At 34.8% G+C, this 18607-nt stretch overlaps 1 protein-coding gene across 3 annotated transcripts in view; it reads right to left on the reverse strand.

Annotated features, from left to right (window-relative positions):
- Window positions 1-1187: 1187 nt before the first annotated feature.
- Window positions 1188-18607, reverse strand: part of LOC135225763 (serine/threonine-protein kinase Nek7-like) — a 64456-nt gene continuing 47036 nt past the window's right edge. The window contains exons 1-6 of one of the 3 annotated variants that reach the window (XM_064265423.1): window positions 13122-13216; window positions 11702-11963; window positions 10517-10736; window positions 9675-9877; window positions 8415-8528; window positions 1188-4931 (exon numbers count right to left, since the gene is read on the reverse strand). In XM_064265423.1, the coding sequence (XP_064121493.1) occupies window positions 4719-4931; window positions 8415-8528; window positions 9675-9877; window positions 10517-10736; window positions 11702-11929 (978 nt within the window). In that variant the 5' untranslated portion in view covers window positions 11930-11963; window positions 13122-13216 and the 3' untranslated portion in view covers window positions 1188-4718. Of the gene's footprint in view, window positions 4932-8414; window positions 8529-9674; window positions 9878-10516; window positions 10737-11701; window positions 11964-13121; window positions 13217-13333; window positions 13436-18607 lie in introns of those variants that run through there. The other 2 variants (XM_064265256.1, XM_064265346.1) reach the window with 2 other exon arrangements.

Here is an 18607-nt window from a genome sequence, read left to right on the forward strand (position 1 = left end):
GATGATTCTCATGGCCCAGAGGCAGAAAATACAGATCAAGAGTTTATGACTACTTTTGCTGAGGTCATTGAGCTTACTCATGGGTGAAGCGACCAGTCGAAGTGACTCGATCACACGTCAAGCATCAAAGCTCTGCTTGGACTTGAGGAAAAGGCTAAGCCCTCCTTCTGGTTACCGTGCTCTAAGCATGCCAATGCCATTCTTAGCCTCAAGTGAATTCCCTTGTCTCTGGGCAGGACAATTTACTCTGCTCTTCAAGCTGCTTCCTACACACAGGCATTTTTACGTAACCTGCAAGGTTTCCTTGCAACCAAGACAAGTTAATCTAGACATGGTTCATTTAGGTTCAGGCATTTCATTTTTATAAATAAAGCAGAGGGCCCATCCTTCACTCAAGAGACAATTGCCTTAGAATCAGTAACTTCTTCAACTATCTGGGCAACTCTCGCTGGCTTTTCTAGGCAAGTGCAGCGCTTCGTCAGCTTTCCAGGCAACTAGTATCTCTGGCTTTTCTAGGCAAGTGCAGTTGAGTTAATGCCTTATCTTATCTTCAATGTGCATACAGGTGTCAGTACACAGCTTTAATACCCAAATTTCGACAGGTTACATTTTAACCTAAATCGTTATTGTGAGAAAATTTGCAGGTTGATGACCCTTGATTTTGAGAGGTTAAGTCTATGTAATTGTTCTTTAATGATTGACATTGACTTTGCTGGTTGAGTACGTTCACTCCCAAGGAAGAACTCATGGCATCAAATTTATATAAATGGGAGGAGTTAATTTTTGCTTTGGTCCATGGGTATAAGTTAGGGTTGCTGATGAAATTGGACTCCATTCACTCTGCTAAGGATACATAGGTGATATTTGCTGTACTGACCATAGGTTTATCAACTGCACTTCCTAGTCAATGTTTCCTTGGACAGGTTTATGCATTGTTGAAACCTAAAGTAATGAATGTTCTGTAGCCTCCTTACCAAGACCTCCAGTCTTGCAAGTTCTTCAGTGGTGTATCCTTAACTTAGAGGTCTCCAGTAACATACCATTGGTGAAAGTGGTTTGGAGGGGCAGTGGGACATAATGAGGCTACCCTATATTCTAAAAGCAGTGTAAACCCTGTGATGTCACGTATAGTAAAAAAAAATTTTTATTTTTAAATTATTAAATTAATTATTTCCATAGTGGAGCTCAAGGAATAACAAATTAACATTTATTGCCAAAACTTTTAATACATTACATCAAAATTATGATATACCGTATGTTATTACAATACAACACATTATGAGCTAGACTAGAGCTACACTGCTCTATGCACTGTATGTTTATTTTCCACATAAAATATTAAAGAACAATGGAGCTACGCTAAAAAAATGGACGGTGATTAATGGCCACCTATTTCATTTATTCCTTCAAATTCATAAATTGTAATATCACTGCTAATTAATTAAATAACTGCATTAAAATATTAAATATACTAAGCAATGAAAAATATTCACTTGTCGTCTACCGAGACATGAAATTACAGAATAAGGAAAATATGAGAAAAAAAATATTTCTAGGTTAAGTAGTAACGGTACATGAAAACACCAAATAAAGTAATCATCAATGAAACATTTACAAGAGAATGGTATCATAGACATTAGGGAATTTTCATAGATGACCCATCATATTTTACACATTTGATGAGACCCATTCATTTTGAATTCCCATTTGTATTTAGTAAAATATATAGGGTACTGAAATATTTATAATTTCAAATTTTGTAACTAAATTATAAGGTTCCAGTAATGTTAGGCCTGACTCTAAGAACCAAAAATCACAATTTTGCTGAAATAATATCTGCTCAAAGGCATAAGATGAACAAGGATTGGAAGAATGTTCAAAATTCCCTGGAACATATGGTACACATTTATCTATTTTTTGAGAACAACTTCATTACTGGTGCTTGACATTTCTTACATAGATATCCAAAAAGAAAACATGTCACAGATATCATAACTTAAAAAAACATGGTATGAACTTTTTTAAAACAGATGTAACCTCTAAATAGATGCATCCTATTATCAGTAGAAAAATTTCTCAAAATATTCTTAGTATATATATATATTATTTGACAATAGACTTAATCAACCGTGTTAACTGAAGACCAAACCTAATCCAAATGTAGTGAAAGAGTGGTTTACCTCCCAGTTAATGGTACCTTATATCATCTACCAAAAAAATTCATATAAATTTTTTTTGTCTTGAATAGCAGATGAGACCACCAACCATTTAGTTGGATTAGGAGAACAGCAGTTTCTGCTTTGATACAAATTCATTATTTTATAAGAGCAATTAGAAGAATGGTTACTGTGAAAATAAGAAGAAAATGACAAAGGAAATATTTTTCAGCATATAATGTTCTGGTAAAGCAGTCAGCAGTAACATTACAACTTACTGGTTGATGATATCTTATGAAATGAATTATGAATCACAAAAACCAAACACAAGCAATGATCTACTAAAAAATAAAGTAGCAATTAGAACAACGAATATTCATGTTGGCTACCATCACTATTGCCATTAGGAATTGTTCATTTAATGAAATCTAAAGAGGAGTTAATGGTTGCAACACTAATTTTCTAATATTTTCCTTATGCTAGAAAATTCTTTTCTGCCTTACCACACTTCAATTGGTATTTGTACAAAATTGTGAATTTCAATATAATTAAAGTGTTGGTAAGATTATATTAAAAATATCTGTTAACCTTAAACAAACCAGATGGAAATAATGAAAATAAGCTAATTGACTAGAATTTCTTCTCAACCTACTCTTGAAACTAAGTTCATAATAAAAAAAAATTACCAGTAATAACAAGAAGTTCTCAGTAGGGAATATTGCCAGTAAAGTTGATGAATATCACAGACACATTGCTCTCTGGCTGAATCATTAACAATACAGTAATTCATTTAAAAAGAAAGCTACTTTAAACTTCCAGGAGCTGCTTTACTAACAACAATGTACAGTACTACTTGAATTTCCTGTAGTTAAGGTACTGTGCAATTTAACATTAGCATTTTGTATTGTCTATCCCCTGTAATTATTTAAAATATGGCACCTGGCTTTAGCATTAAAAAGAAAGTTTTAACTGCACACTGTATATTTGGTTTTGAAAAAAAATTATGCATTTCACATGGTAATATTCCACACTAAAAAAGCGACAGACATTCAACTCTGGAAATGAACATTGGTAAGAACATTTACATTCCTCAATACCATCTGATAATTATATCTTCATCTAGTAAGTAAGCATTCCAAAACCATCTATAAAAGTCTCTAAAGGTAAACTCAAATCTGGCAGTTTTCTCATTAAAACTGTTTCTCATTAAAATATCTCCACTGGGAAAAGAATAAAATTTCTTAACCATAAAATTTCTACAATGTGCAGCCAGAATTTGAGCCATTTATACCTGAAATTATTCTACATTTATTCTCGATATGTATGCCAAACAAAAAATGCACCTGCAACCACTTCAGTTTTGAAGAGAATTCCATACTGTCCACTATTAGTGAGATTTATTGTTAGCACTATATGACTTATGATAAATGCAAACCTTTGAAACAGATGTGTTTAAGTGCAATGCTCAATGAAGTTATGTAGGCTATATGTAAAAATATAATTCCTTGTCATCCCTGTAAAAGTATCACTTTTATATACACAATATACCACTGTATCACAGAGAATGGTGGACAGCTTAAATCGAAATATATTAACAGTACTATTGCAGAAATCACTTCAAATGAATGAATAATAGTTACTCTACTTGTAAGATGTCTTATGCATTTTGCAATCACCCTGACTTAGAATTTGCATTACCTTAGCAGCAAAGACAAACTATATATATATATGTATGTATATTTTATGTACAGATTTTCATGCTAATTAAGTTCATCTCTACTTTGAAGCATGTAAAATTGTTTGTAACACTTTGATTTTATTTTACTGTTCAGTAGTGTACTTTCAGAGCACACTAAATGCTTAAAACATACTGGTAGAAGGTATGCACAGTAACCAGTTACACCACTTGGCACAATGTGTTTTGATTTTCATATAAATTTTTTTCTTCAATATTTATTTTCAAAGTCAATTTAATCTTTTTGATTGAGGCATCCTAAAGTGGTGGGGAAAAGAAATGCAAAATTTTCATTGAAAAGAAATGTTCTTAAATAGAAAGATAAAATCCCTTCAAGTGTCTTACTACCGCTTACCAAGAGGTGGGAGTCTCACATTGTATCGATTTCTTGGTGGATACATTCCTGCTCCCTGAGGTGGTGTTGTAATCACGTCTCGAGATGATGGGCCCCTAAAGTCATTTCCATTGGAAATAGAAACAAGGGACAGGTCATCTCTGGTAGGATGGTGTGTTCGCATAGGAGGTCGCTGTTGCCCAGAATTGTCTGTATTTGCTGAGAAACTTGTACTATGTCTTCGGCTACGCTTACTACCATTATTACCTGTCGTACTCCCCTGGGAGTCTGAAAGAGCTACACTCCTGGGATCACGTGCCCACATCTCTCCTACAGAACTTACTCCTGATCCTGGAGAATGTAATATAGCTCCCTCATTTCCAGACTTTTTAATTTCTGATGAACTTGCTGACAGAGAGGAATCATTCCAAGCAATAGCACCTGGGGGGGTTTTATCTTCTTTCCGTGCATACCTACTCCAGTTGGCTCTATGCTAATCCTTCAGCTTTATCTGTTCTAAACTGCGTCTATTATCATCCATGCTCTTTTCTTCTTCTTTAGCAATGCGAGCAGCAGACATTGCAGAGCTGCAATTACTAGGAGATTGTGTCTGACTGTGCCTTTCTTTTGCCACACCATACACATGAGTGATGTCTGGTCGTTTGTCTGGTTCAGGGTTAATGCAGTTATCAACCAATGTTCTTAACTGAAATACAGAAAAAAAAAAAAAAGTCAAAACAATGTCAGAGAACTGTCTTTAATAATAATAAAAAAAATTTTTTAAATGTTTTCATACAAAACTATCACACCCATAAAATCACACAATTTGTAGTCATGAAACGTCCCAAGACTCCACAGTCTTTCGTCTTACAGACATAAGAAAAGCAGCTGTAGTACTGTATTTGTACTCAGGGATCCAGTTGTCTGACTATAATCTACAAGCATTTAGCAGGGCTGGAAAGAAGGGTTTGTATGATAAAAATCATAGATGTAAAAATCTGTATTTTTCCTTGTTTTGGTGAAAGAATATTGGAAGTCTGCTATTTGCTGAATGGAGGTTCTGACTGGAGAGTAACTCCTCCAATACCAATTGTAGGAGATGGCCCACTTTCCTTAGTAAAATTCTCTGAGGTGCAGCAGAGGAACCCAAAAATTTCTCTCTTTGCCCTGTTGTTTTTTTTATTTGATTTAGCTGACCTTGTGTCAGCACGGGCTCTTGCTCACAGAGCAGCCCGTAATATATCTTTGCCCTGTGAGAAAAATCTCTCTTAGAGAAATTAAAGGAAATGAATTACCCAATGATATCTGTAAATGTGCAGTTGACACAGGAGGGTGAACCAGAAAGGACTCTCCCTAGATACTTTGACTAGGAGAGTCAACAAGTCTGTGTACCACTCGGCATGTGGCTAGCGAGGAGCTACCAAGGTCACCCAAAGGCCTGAAATGATGAACATCATTTTGATCACTCAACGGAGAAGGTTGAAGGGGAAAAATGTAAATATCCAGATTGTCCCAGTGATGTTGAAACGCATCTTCCAAAGACACCAACAGGTCCAGAAATGCAGAGCAAATGATGGGAAGTTTTCTGTTCAACCGTTGCAAAAAGATCAATCATAGGGAAAACCCAAAGATCAAATAATTTCTCTACTACTCTGTGGTGTAGGAACCACTCCATTCCCAATTACTGGCTATGGCAGCTCAGCTAATCTGCTAGGACCTTCTTTCCTGGAATGTACCTGGCTTGTAGGTCAATGGCCTGAAGGGCTGCCCATTCATGCATCATCTAGGGTCAGTTGGCACAGGGAATGCTCTGTGGATGAAGAAAATTCTGCATGCTATGCCCACTGCCCATTTTCTTGCTACACTAATAATTCCTGTAGCACAGTCAGCTGCTCCTGTAAAACCTCTACTGTGAGTTTAATTCTTTTAATTATCACCTATTTTATCTTATCCACAAATCATCACTGAAGTCCATTTGCTAAATGGACTTCAGTGATGATGCATACTGTAATTGTCAAGAGGAAATTTTTTACATTTGATATGGCGCTGTTAATACGTACTTATTTGAGCAAGGATCCAGCATATTGCATTTATGCCAGCTTCACAGAGTTTACAACAGTATCTGATCTTCGGGACAGGGGAATCTTTTAAAACACATTTTGGCAATTTTTCATTGCTTCTATGCCATCTCAACTTTTGTGTGGGTGTTTTGGGTAATGAAAATTTGATTTCTATATCTAGAGAAACTGCAGCAGTGGAAAATTTGGACCCATCTGTGTATGTTGCATGGTGTGGGCCTTTTTATCAAACACTTTCCAATGTATAAATGTATTTGTATTGTGTGACATAATATAAAAGCATATCTCATGAACATTGTAAGCATTATCTACCTGAACACTTTTACAAATACAAAATGTAAATATTCACAATATACAATTTATATGCTTGGTTCTAAACTGTCAGCAAATGCAGGATTTGCTACAATGTCACCTAATAATGTTCACAGAACTAGATATCTGAAATATGATAAACAGTTAAAATTCTTAAAAATATCCTATCAAAGAAATTTCTTGCATTTCGTAATTAGATGTGATTTAGAAGCCATTCAAAATTACAGCCCAGAAATTATATGAAGTTATCATCAATGCTGAAATATGTAAGATATAAGCTCAGGTTTTGAATTAAGAGATATGAAGATACTGATAACAAAGTCAAGGCTCCAACTCCTAGGGCCAGATCACAGATGAATGCTTCTGTTATTTTTGGTTTTTAATATCTCTAAAACTTATTATATTGACTAAAACTTTATGGAATAACAAATCTGGTAATAACAAATGAAAACAATCTACTAGTGGATTTCGATGATCCATTTCAAAAAGACTGGCACAGTGAAGCATTCTATATTAGAGTAGGTCACACTTGCAAGACCCACAGTTATTAGATGAGCAACCCATACAACCCAATTCCAGAGCAGAGAAGATTAAGAATGACACAGTTAACCATGTATTGTGTAAGCCCAGTATTTAACATACAGCAAACATTTTAAGTCTTGAAAAAACAATTCTCTTAAGAGAGTCATCAGCTTTATCAGATGATCACAGAGATTAAGCTTTTAAGGGGGTCATAATTTATAAAATAAGATTAGTTTAATTACTGAGAAAAACTTTCTGGTGAGCCCCAACACATTTAAGAATGTTAACTTAATGATCTGAAAACTTGATGATGATGGTACAGTAATAATAATAAATATGGAAAGTCTCTCTTTTAAGACAGTGATATTAAAAACAATTTAAGTTTCAACAGGGTCTTCTCTATCTTACTATATCCTTTGGAAATTTATAAAATTTACAGGCTGATGAGAACACTAAGAAAAATAGAGGATACTCTGTATAGGATAATGCACTGAAACACTAACTGTTTTCAATGTTAATACACAATTCTGTACAGCGAATATATTTTTGCAAAAGGGTAACTTTAATGGTAAAAAATAGTAATTTAGCAAAACCATTAACACATATAGGTGATTTTTTTTTTAAACTTTCATATAGGTGATTTTTTTTTAAAACTTTAATATATGATTTACCTTAATGTTAAAACCTAATTTCATTTTATAAGTTGGTGCAGTAACAACTGTGGTCATCAACTCCCTTTATTTAAAAGCGTAAGTAAAATCGTATACAAAATTAGTGACATGCACAAACCCGAGATCATAGAATGCACTGGTCACCATATTAATAAAAGTTTTCATATTCTGGGGTGATATACAATGCTAGCTCTAAATAATTATGTTACGCATTATGAAACATAAGACCTCCACACATAATAAGCCAATACCAAACATCAAAGAAAGATATGATACCAAAATGATTCATCACTGAAATTAAAGACAAATAACTTTATATAGGTAGTTGTTAGGTATGTCTTGCTATTGAACATCCTTTTGCTTTATGATAGTGACAGTATATCCCCCCAAAATAAAATTACTAGGATGGCCTTGACTGGCAAACTGATGAGAATTTACATATTCTATTTTGGAGCTAGCACTTTCAGAAAGGGTTTGGTTAGAGCAAGAGTTAAAAATACAGTTTCACAAAAAGCTAATTAAGAAATGTCCAACAAACTTGAGCAATTACTGTACTTTATGAAATTGCATACTGTAGCAAGCTTATATACCTGTCAAGAAGCTTACCTCTGCTGAATAATGATCAGTAGGAAGAGGCGGATAGTCACAGTTCTCTATTTTCTTGCATAAAGAGTACAAGTTCATTTTATCACCATAAAATGGACTCTGCAATGCTGCCATCTGAAGAAAATGAAAAGGTTATTGCAAGTGTTAATGAAGTTTGCGTCAAGAGAGGCATATCATAAGAGCCCACAAAGAAAAAATCATCCTCATATGCATTTCTTTCCACCTGCATGTCTAGCTTCCTTTACTTTGTTCCAAATTTCACTTACAACACTTAAGAACATATACCAGGAGCAAGTGCTATGAAAATCTTTAGAATCTACAAATATGACTTGGTGGACTGAAAATACTTTATAACAACAAAGAAATGGAAGTTTTACAAAAAGAGGCCTTACGGAAGAGTATGTATACATATTACAAAGTGGATGGGAAATACAATTTAGACCAGGGGTGGCCAGACTTTTTGAACTCTGAGATCTACTCTAAAGACCGAAACTCTTATACAATCTACCATCCTACATAATCACATATTACATAGGGAAAAAAAATTCAAATAGTGCCATAGTACGATAAAACACAAGTACAATTGCCTCACACAAACACACATATATATGTACTTGTGTTCTTGTTTGTTTACAAAGGATTGTGGGGAACGGTGATCGACCAAACAAGTTTGGCCACCTCTGATTTAGACCAAAGGCCAAGCACTGGGACTATGAGGCCATTCAGCGCTGAATGGGAAATTGAGAGTACAAAGGTTTGAAATGTGTAACAGGAGGAAAACCTTACAGTTGCACTATGAAACAATTGATAGGAGAGGGTGGAAAGAAAGACATGAGAAAGAAAATATGAACAGAGGTACGGTAAAAGGAATGAACGTGCACCATATGAGGTGCACTGACAGCACTACCCCCCTACGGGGAAGTATACAAAGTAAATACTATACAATTAGTACATTACCTAATTACCTGTACCGAACTGAAATACTTTCATTATTCAGAAAAGCCTTGTTTTCCAATAGCCATAGTATTAGTATAAGAACAGAAGGATATAAGCTTACACATGAAAATAATGAAATATTTATGAAAATTACAAAATAAATTTATAATTCAAATCTATTTGCATGATTCAATATTTAATAAAAACTAGAGCAATATATACAAAAATGTTTGCATCCAATACCCATCTTTCATTCTGCATAGTACAAGCAAAACAACTGTCTATGAAAGTAGTAAGAGGATTAATTCAAAATACAGTACGTACCTCATAAAGTAAGCATCCGAGAGACCAAATATCACTTTTAAAATTATAACCATGTTCATGAATCCTTTCTGGGCTCATGTAATACGGAGTGCCAACTAAAGAGTGAGCAGCAGTTGTTTTTGAACTAAAGAATCGACCAAGGCCAAGGTCACCCAATTTCACTACGCCTTGTGCAGTGATGAAGACATTAGCAGGTTTGATATCTGAAATAGAAATGTTGTGATAACGATTAAAAAAATTTAAAACATTCATCAATTCATCTTATCCTGTGTATAAAATATAACTTTAAACTACATAAAGATGTTTCTAGGTCAAGAATTAATGCTTGCTGCTTAAATAAGGCTGCAAAAACTTAAATTTCCTTTAATAAAAATATATTTAATGAAGAAAACCAAAACCTAACACACAACTCTGGTGCTAAAGAAAAAAAAAAACTACGCAAATCTTAATTATTAAATGCAATGACCAAAGTCAAAAGATATCTTGTAAGAGAAGTAGGAGAAAAAAACGAATACTAGAACTGGCGAGAGTTAGTTTGAGGGAGGATACGACTTTGGAGAGAAAAGGTACAAATGATCAAAATGTACATAAAAGTTCACAATTGAGAAAATGTCTGGTATACGTAGTAAAATTTCAAGAGGATAGCAACTTCAGTACTGGATGTCACAAAAGTAGGATCAAGAGACATATCCTTCATATAAGCAAACTTAAATCTTTATGTGCAATACATATGGGTATAGAAAAAAAACTAAGAATTTTATTCTTAATATAGCAAAAACATTGCTGCACAGCATATAAGATACCCAGGAATAAAAAGAAACTAGTACAAGCATACTTCTTACCTCTATGCATAATTCTTTTGGAATGCATGTGATCTAAGGCAGAACATAACTGTACAAAGTACTTCCATATAGTTCTTTCAGGGATGAGTCTCTGTTGTTTGCGGAAATGTCTGATCATTCGGGAAAGGTCCCCTGCATCAGCCAATTCTAAAACTATATTCAGCTCATTATCTTCGATAAAAGAAGCTAAATACTGTATGATGTTAGGGTGGTTTAGTTTCTGGAACAAATACGACAATGCCAAGTTACAATCATTATCTCTTTTTATTTTTCACAAAATGCTGTATGAAGACTTTACTACTTTATTATACATAACAAATGTACCATCCAACCCAATATCTTTTAATTAATCATAATTTTAAACTTTATTAGTGGCATGGTGGTCCTTCTAAATGGTTATTAAATTGCACTTAAAATGTTGGAAATGTTACCATTAGGAAAATCAATGAATTCTCTAAATATATACTCACTTCAAATTAATCAAAATTATGAGGCTGAGGCAAATAAATACTGGTATATCCTGATATATGGTGGGTGGTAAGTTTATTGGGATAAAATTTCCTTGTACAATTTACAGCTATTTATATACAGTACATACAGTGTAATTTACTATAAGTTTGGATATTATGCCTTGTTTTCCAGTGGGTTTTCTATCTTCTAAATGAAATTCTAATATGAGTCAAGTTTATGAAACTTTACAAAACTGGAACACTCACAATGTGTGCATAACTTTCTCAAAATACTTCAAACTTTTATTGCATAACACTGAATTCTGATAAATAAACATGATAAAAAGTCTGCAGAATTAAGCACAGTGCTTCATTTACTAAAATTTCTGTCATAAATGAAGGTTTCTCTTGTTATATATGATATAAGTGGAGTTTACATTCCAAAAGCTATAAAAAATTAAAAATTTTACAACTAATACAATTAAGAAGCCATGTTTTGATTCACAAGCCTGACAAAAATACCACAAAGGCTCACTTTTCAGCAGATGCTGTTATATGTAGTGTTAAGACAATCGGGATACATACCAGTGTATAATTACCTGTTTCTGTGAGCACAAGGTTTCTCGAATTACTGTAAACAGTTAACAGCAAATGTTTACACAAGGTGCAACCATCTTAGATCAGCTAGAATACTTAACAATTTTAGAATACTAAATTATAACCACCTAAAACTTACCTGTAAAAGATTTATTTCTTTCATGCAATCTAATCTGGCTTTGGAGTCCATCATTTCGAATATCTGGACCTTTTTTAGAGCAACAACTGCTTGATCGATCCTGCATCTTGCTTTGTATACAACACTGAACTGGCCTTTTCCTATCTTCTTCTCAATATCAAAGTTTGATAGCGTCCCATATATTGAGTCGCTGGAAGAGAGCTTGATAAGCTCTGATGCAGCATCCATAACTTGCTACTATAACATAACATCAGAAGGACATCTGTAAAGGTTAAGAAATACGTACATTAAACTTCGGAGAAATATAAGCCCAACTGCTAAAAAAAAAAAAAAAAAAATTATCTCTCACATAGGATGACAATGAGTATCAAATATTAATAAATTTTATTACCATGAGCGCCAGTGTGAATGCTTCCATTGAAATTCATGTAACATTATTTGACTGGAGCGAGAGCGGAGCACAACGAGACCTATATTGCAAATCAAACCTAATACTATAGTAACGTGACTCCAAGGTGAGAAATATGTTTAAAAAGCATAAGTACAATATGCAGTAATAAAGACAAAAAGTCATGGGAACAATTGCTTTCAACATAAATTTGAAGTATGTACAGCATATTAGAGACACCTGTCAAACTAGGTGTGAGGAATTCTGAGTAATATGTTCAAAGGATTAAAATACAGGCTAATTATACAATACAGTGTAAATAGTAAAAACTAAAGTAAATTATGCAGCAATTAGCTCTTATCAACATTATTTAGTTTCATTTAAAAAATATAGTTACTCTTTACTAATTTGGTTCTGCATAGTGCTTAAAAAAAATTAAAAGTGTTCACACAGCCAGTCAGCTATTTTAATTGGTTCATGGTGGAAAGGGACGGTCTATCTATGCACAGCGGCTATAAAGACTCAATAGCAGTCATCTTTGCTGCTTCAGAAGGATTCTTGTGATACACCAATTTTTCAAATGTTGAGATCACAATTAAGCCAAATTCTCCCTCCATTTCTAACCATACTATATACTGTAAGGAAATATTTTTATGAATACATCCCATTACAACAATGGAGAGTCAAGTTTCAATGGAACTACTGTATGAAAAAATACAAAGGAAATGGCAAAGTTTAAAACTGCTTGAGAACTGTTTTTCAACATTGGGTAACTCTTTCCATTAAAGGCATGACTGCATAGGATATTCATCTGCTAGTTAAAAACAATCATCTTAGTATGAGGGATTCCTTTTCAACACAACACCACACTCAAATAATTACCCGGTAAGAATATATCAACCTAGGTATATAGGTACCTAGCACTATACAGTACAGGTATAGGCTAGTCTTGTAAAATAGCGGGTCCGCTAATCTTGACATGATTGCGTATTTCTAAGTGGATTTTATGAACAAGGCATATTATTTGCTTACTATGCGGCAGAGCAATTTCATAAAGGCTTTTAGCTAGTTGGGTTTCCCAGTACTAGGTATGTATCTTGACTTTATTTTTCTCACATTGGACCATGGTGTAGAAACAGTATGATTTTATTATACTACATACTGATTTTTTACTGACACATCATCGCTAATACAACGGCACCGAGTATGACGTAAAATCATAGATTGCAAGGTCTACATAATACCTTGATATATTGTAGAATCTCGAAATAAAATAGTTTTCCTTCTCTACTGCCGGCAGTGCAACAAGTTACTAAACGTTCGAATGGCTTAACTTTGTCTTCGACTTGATTATTGCGTAACCTATGACTATTTCTATTAAAAAACGCGAGTTAAATAATAATACGAAACAACGTAAACAATTAAATTTTCGTCTTTATTTGCATCAGTGAAAAAGGAAATACACTATAGGTGTTCAAGACCAAACAATTTTGTGTGTAGCGAGTATTAAAGGAAGAATAGGATACCGTATGTTTGTAAACAATGAAACTTCTGTTTGACAAGTAAATAACGCCGGTTAACAAATTACAACTTCATTTAGAAATTAGATTCCAGTAAATCAGTCGAGACTTGAAGGAATATTATATAATATATATATATATATATATATATATATATATATATTAATATATATCTATATATTATAATATTATATATATATATATATATATATAATATATAATATATTATTATATATTAATAACAATATGTTATATTACTCCAAGGTCAAGAATTACTAAAGGATGTATTTGCATAGTCAGGACTGTTACGCCACTGATTTAGTAGCAATGTTGTCGTTCAATGATATAGTCTGTCCACCTAAATTAATACACCTAAAATGTATGTCCTTCACCATACAAACGTTGTTAAAGTTCTGTTTTCCTTGATACTACTCTGCGTTTTTGTCCGAGTTGTTAGTAAAATCGAATGTGCCATTTTATGTCGCAAGATTCCACGCAGTTTGAAAATTTTTGGTAATGACGATCTCTTTGAGTTTCTTGTCAGTAATCACGACAGTGTATATTGCGATCTGGGTACGTGGTAGCAATGACAGGTGGCTGCGTCACTTCGAAAATCAATAAGGAATACGTTCAGAAGGTGGAATGTTGTTTAATAAAACTTCAGCGACCCCGAGTACTAACATGCATTTACTGGGTGGAATTGTAGCATCGTTTTATCTGTCACCTTCAACAGGTGTCATGTTCTGGAGGCGGTAAGTGGCCAAAATATGTTTAAAATTCTTTGATAGTTAGGTTTACATTTACTGCAATAATTATAACACTTATCAGGCCCGTACCCAGTGTTTTTTTTTATGTGGAGGGGGGCGGTTTCTTTTTTTTCCCCAAAAAAACTGGACCTATTCTTCTATAAATGTAATTGCATATATAGGTGTATATATATAAATGCAATGACATTTATAGAAGAATAGGTCCAGCTTTGGGACCTATTCTTCTATAAATGCCATTGCCTATATAGGTATGGACGAGATGAAATACTTGAAAATGTTATTTTAGTTATATCAAAAATGAAAATTGGGTATGCGGTCTATGTCCTTCTACCCGATTTAGATGTTTTTTCAAAGTACTGACTTTGTTTAACAGAATTTTACTTATAATGTTGAAAGTTTGGACTGAAATTAGAAAATATTGCTTCAGTTTTGGCTTCCAGATTTTTTTCTTTTTTTTTGGGGGGGGGGGTGGGGCGTCGTTCGAACCCCCACCCTCCCATCGGTACCTACAGGTCTGCGTACGCTCACCGTGATTTGCATGTGCAACAAATGAATAGGGCTTTACAGCTGATAAAGTTCTTATAAACACTGGTCCCAAAAATTTCGACATGAATTTGTTTTGAAGGCAGTAACAGTTTCAGGACTAGAATTCTCAACTTGTGGGCTATGAAAGTTTTAAGTCGAAGCCATTTATAATAATAATAATGATTATTATTATTGGAAGGATGGCCAAAGATATTTTTTTTCCTCGAATGAAAGGTAGAAATTGGTCGGAAAGCTGAAGTAGTTGGACAGCTAAGGGACCAATTCGAACGAAAACAAAAAAACAAGACAACACGCAATGCAGCTGGGGACGAAAGGAGGCTGCCAGTGCCAATATAGTCTACAGTGGGCTGTGCAAGGCAAACAATAGGCGGTATCCTTTACCTAAAACTCAAGCTCTTGCTACAACTAAAACCATGGTTTTAGATCACATGGTATCGTGATAAATACATTAATATATTCCTAGGCATTGTCATTTTCTATTGATAAAAGTATTAATATACGATTGCAGTCAATATCAAGAGACGTTGAGACCTTCAGAATGTAGGTCTCCAACAAATTTGACGTTCTTACGTGCGTGGCTTCCTAAGGGGGGTTGATTTTGAAATCAATAGCCTCCAGATAAGGCTGCTGTTGGTGCAGTAAGGTCAAGCAATCATACCTATGAACGACCAGCTGCCACAAGACATCTCGTCGATGAAACCGAAGTAATTTCGTGGGAAAGGGATGGATGAACAGTCTTGAAAAAGTACATATCGGCCTTGGTCATTGCCAGTACTGGCACACATACTGACTGAATGACGCCCCTACTGTGGTTGGACATACTAACAACTGTAGAAGTATTATATGATACGAGACCGATTTACGTACTATGTTGAGGGGGAAATAATGAATAAAGGTGGTAAAATTACATACGACAATGATAATTAACAATGCGGTCAAACCTGCCGTAATTATTCAATTAAGTTAATTGTATATTTCTCCTGTTTATGCATAAGGCCTAACAGAGTTCATAGATTAGACAGAAAATATAGCTTAAGGGCCATATATATGCAATTAAAAGGTGTCGAAATTACCGACATGTAAAAAAAAAAAAAAAAAAAAAAAAAAAAAACTCCGTATAACAAAAAGCAATCCATTTTGCTTCCAAGGATATACTACAGCAAGTTATATTTGTTCCCACGGATATTTTTGCGAATGTTGCCTACTTTAGAAATCATGACTCATAAGCGAGACGATCAGAACGTAAGCGTTACTAATGCAAATGTAAATCGATTGGTACGACGTGTGCGCATGCGTAAAAAAGAGGAATGTATGTTCTCCACACGTATGCAATATAGATATTAATATATATCTATATATATATAATAATACACACACACACACACACACACACACAATGACCGGGATGGTATGAAGACAAGCAAAGTAGTTGTCACTGCCATACTCACACTTGAGCTTGGAACCCACGATTGCGCAGTGCTTTATGTTGAATATTTCTTAGCGATGGCTATTTTATTATTAAGTTAGATACGTAACAAGAGCGAGAGGGCGGTACGTTTGTTTAGGTCGTAATTCACTTCAAACATTGAAATGCCGTACTTTTTGGTACAAGATATGGAGTTGAATACAACTTGGCCACTTTTCCTTGATTGTTTCCCACAGGTGAGAAATATACGGATAAAACTTAGTGAATCAATAAATAAGATAGATATATAAGAACTCAAACAGCTCGCGAGAAGCAAGTTAAAATGAATAAAGGCAATGGTACACTGTTCTTCATAGTATGATCACGTCTACTCCTGAATGTCCCACAGTTTTGAAGTGTAGGGAATGAAAGACAACCGGTATTGGCCAATGTGACATAATGACCCCTTACCTGAATGTGGAAGCGTATGTTCTGCCACACAGTGCACGAACTAATTCGAAAGGCGTATGCATTAAGAGTGACTGGAAGTTATTTAGGGTAACATAACGTATCATGATTATGGTCCACTGGTTACTCCACGACGATGGCATGAACTCTAATATTAAACTGTCGTTAGGAAAAAGGAGGCCACCCACGCTTTCGGTCAATTTGTCAAAAAAATATAAAGAGCCCGGGATTCTAACTCGCCTTCCCAGTGTGATTTATTGCAGAGTGGCATTGCAATTACTGACAATAACGAACCTCATTTCTGTTCCTCGCTCAACGAGGACTGATGACGAGCTGCGAGGCAAGTGGTGTCAGGTAAATCATTCAATTCGCTTGTAAGGGCTCCCAAAATATGCTTTACGGACTGACGAGTTTTTAGCAATTCTGTCTGTCTTTCTCCTTCTCTCGTAAAATAATGATACTTTTCCAGCAAAGCCGTAAATTGATGGATAAGAAAGATTTATTGATTGATTAATGTAAAAATGTACCATGGCGTCACAACAGAATAAGGAAGACAGCTTAAGAGTGACATGAAACTTAATTTATCTTATCCTTCTGGTGACGAATAGATCTTTGTAGAACGCAATGTCCGGATGTCATTAGCATTTCACACTTCAAGGTCGTATCCCCGAAAGAGCAGAGTTGAACGTCTTGAAATGTCACGGATGTTATGTAACGTAACTACGTATTTGAAGTTAAGAGACGCATGATTTCACTCTCTAACTCTTGAACGATGGCGGTTTTACGTTTTTATGGAACCAGCTGCTTTTATGACGACAGCATCTTATGAAAACTACAAAGGAAAGGACAATAGTAAAATGTCCTAGATTTATTTCGATCATGAAGATATTTTCTCATATGTACATTGGAAACCTTATGATTAAAATACCTTTCATAATCTGTATACGATCAACAAAATTTCGTGCTTTTCAATTGCTGATGGACAATGCCATAAGGGTCTTTTACCGTCCGCTAATTAAATGAAGATAATACTTACCATTTTCTTTACTTTTCATATAATCCGTTGGATTTTTATGTAAAAAGCTAGACTTGATTCTTGCCATTCACTTGTGTCGCGAATTATTAGTTTTGGTGTCATGTTTATTATCATTATTATTCCCCTTTTCGATTGTTTTCCTCTGATTTAAATGAAACTTGACGATAACTTTTATAAATGTGTTTGACCTTGACACGATTTCAGGGTCACAGATAATTTTAAAGGTCAAAGTTGAAAAAATATTCTTCGTTATTTCCAAGGACCTAGCCAATCCTTTTTTTAAAGTCACATTATGAACAAACAGACAGTTCTGTCACAGGATTTTGTGATAATTTTTTTAAGGTAATATATCAGTCTAAATCCCACTAAGATGTATTTCCCTTGAATGCAGTTGCATTAGGTACACTTGATGTCTAATTATTAATACCGTAATTATTATTCAACGAGCTTGATGGCGTGCGCTACGCTGTGCTGGAACCTGCTGCTATCCATCATGACTCCCCTATCCTCCCGATCCTCTGCCTACCCCGCTCCCACCCGGGACGGAGAAACAAGTTTGCAGGAGGAGGGTTGATTTGTCAGGTCTCTCCTACCCTCCTGATCCCCTAACAACCCCACTCCCACCATGGGCGGACAAACAGGTTTGCAGGAGGAGGGTTGATGTGTCATGTCTCTCCTACCATCCTGATCCCCTACCAACCCCGCTCACACCCAGGGCGGACAAACAGGTTTGCAGGAGGAGGGTGGATGTGGCAGGTCTCCCCTACCCTCCTGAT

The sequence above is a fragment of the Macrobrachium nipponense genome, chromosome 11 (assembly GCF_015104395.2).
Source record: "Macrobrachium nipponense isolate FS-2020 chromosome 11, ASM1510439v2, whole genome shotgun sequence".
In the NCBI taxonomy this organism is placed as follows: Eukaryota; Metazoa; Arthropoda; class Malacostraca; order Decapoda; family Palaemonidae; genus Macrobrachium; species Macrobrachium nipponense.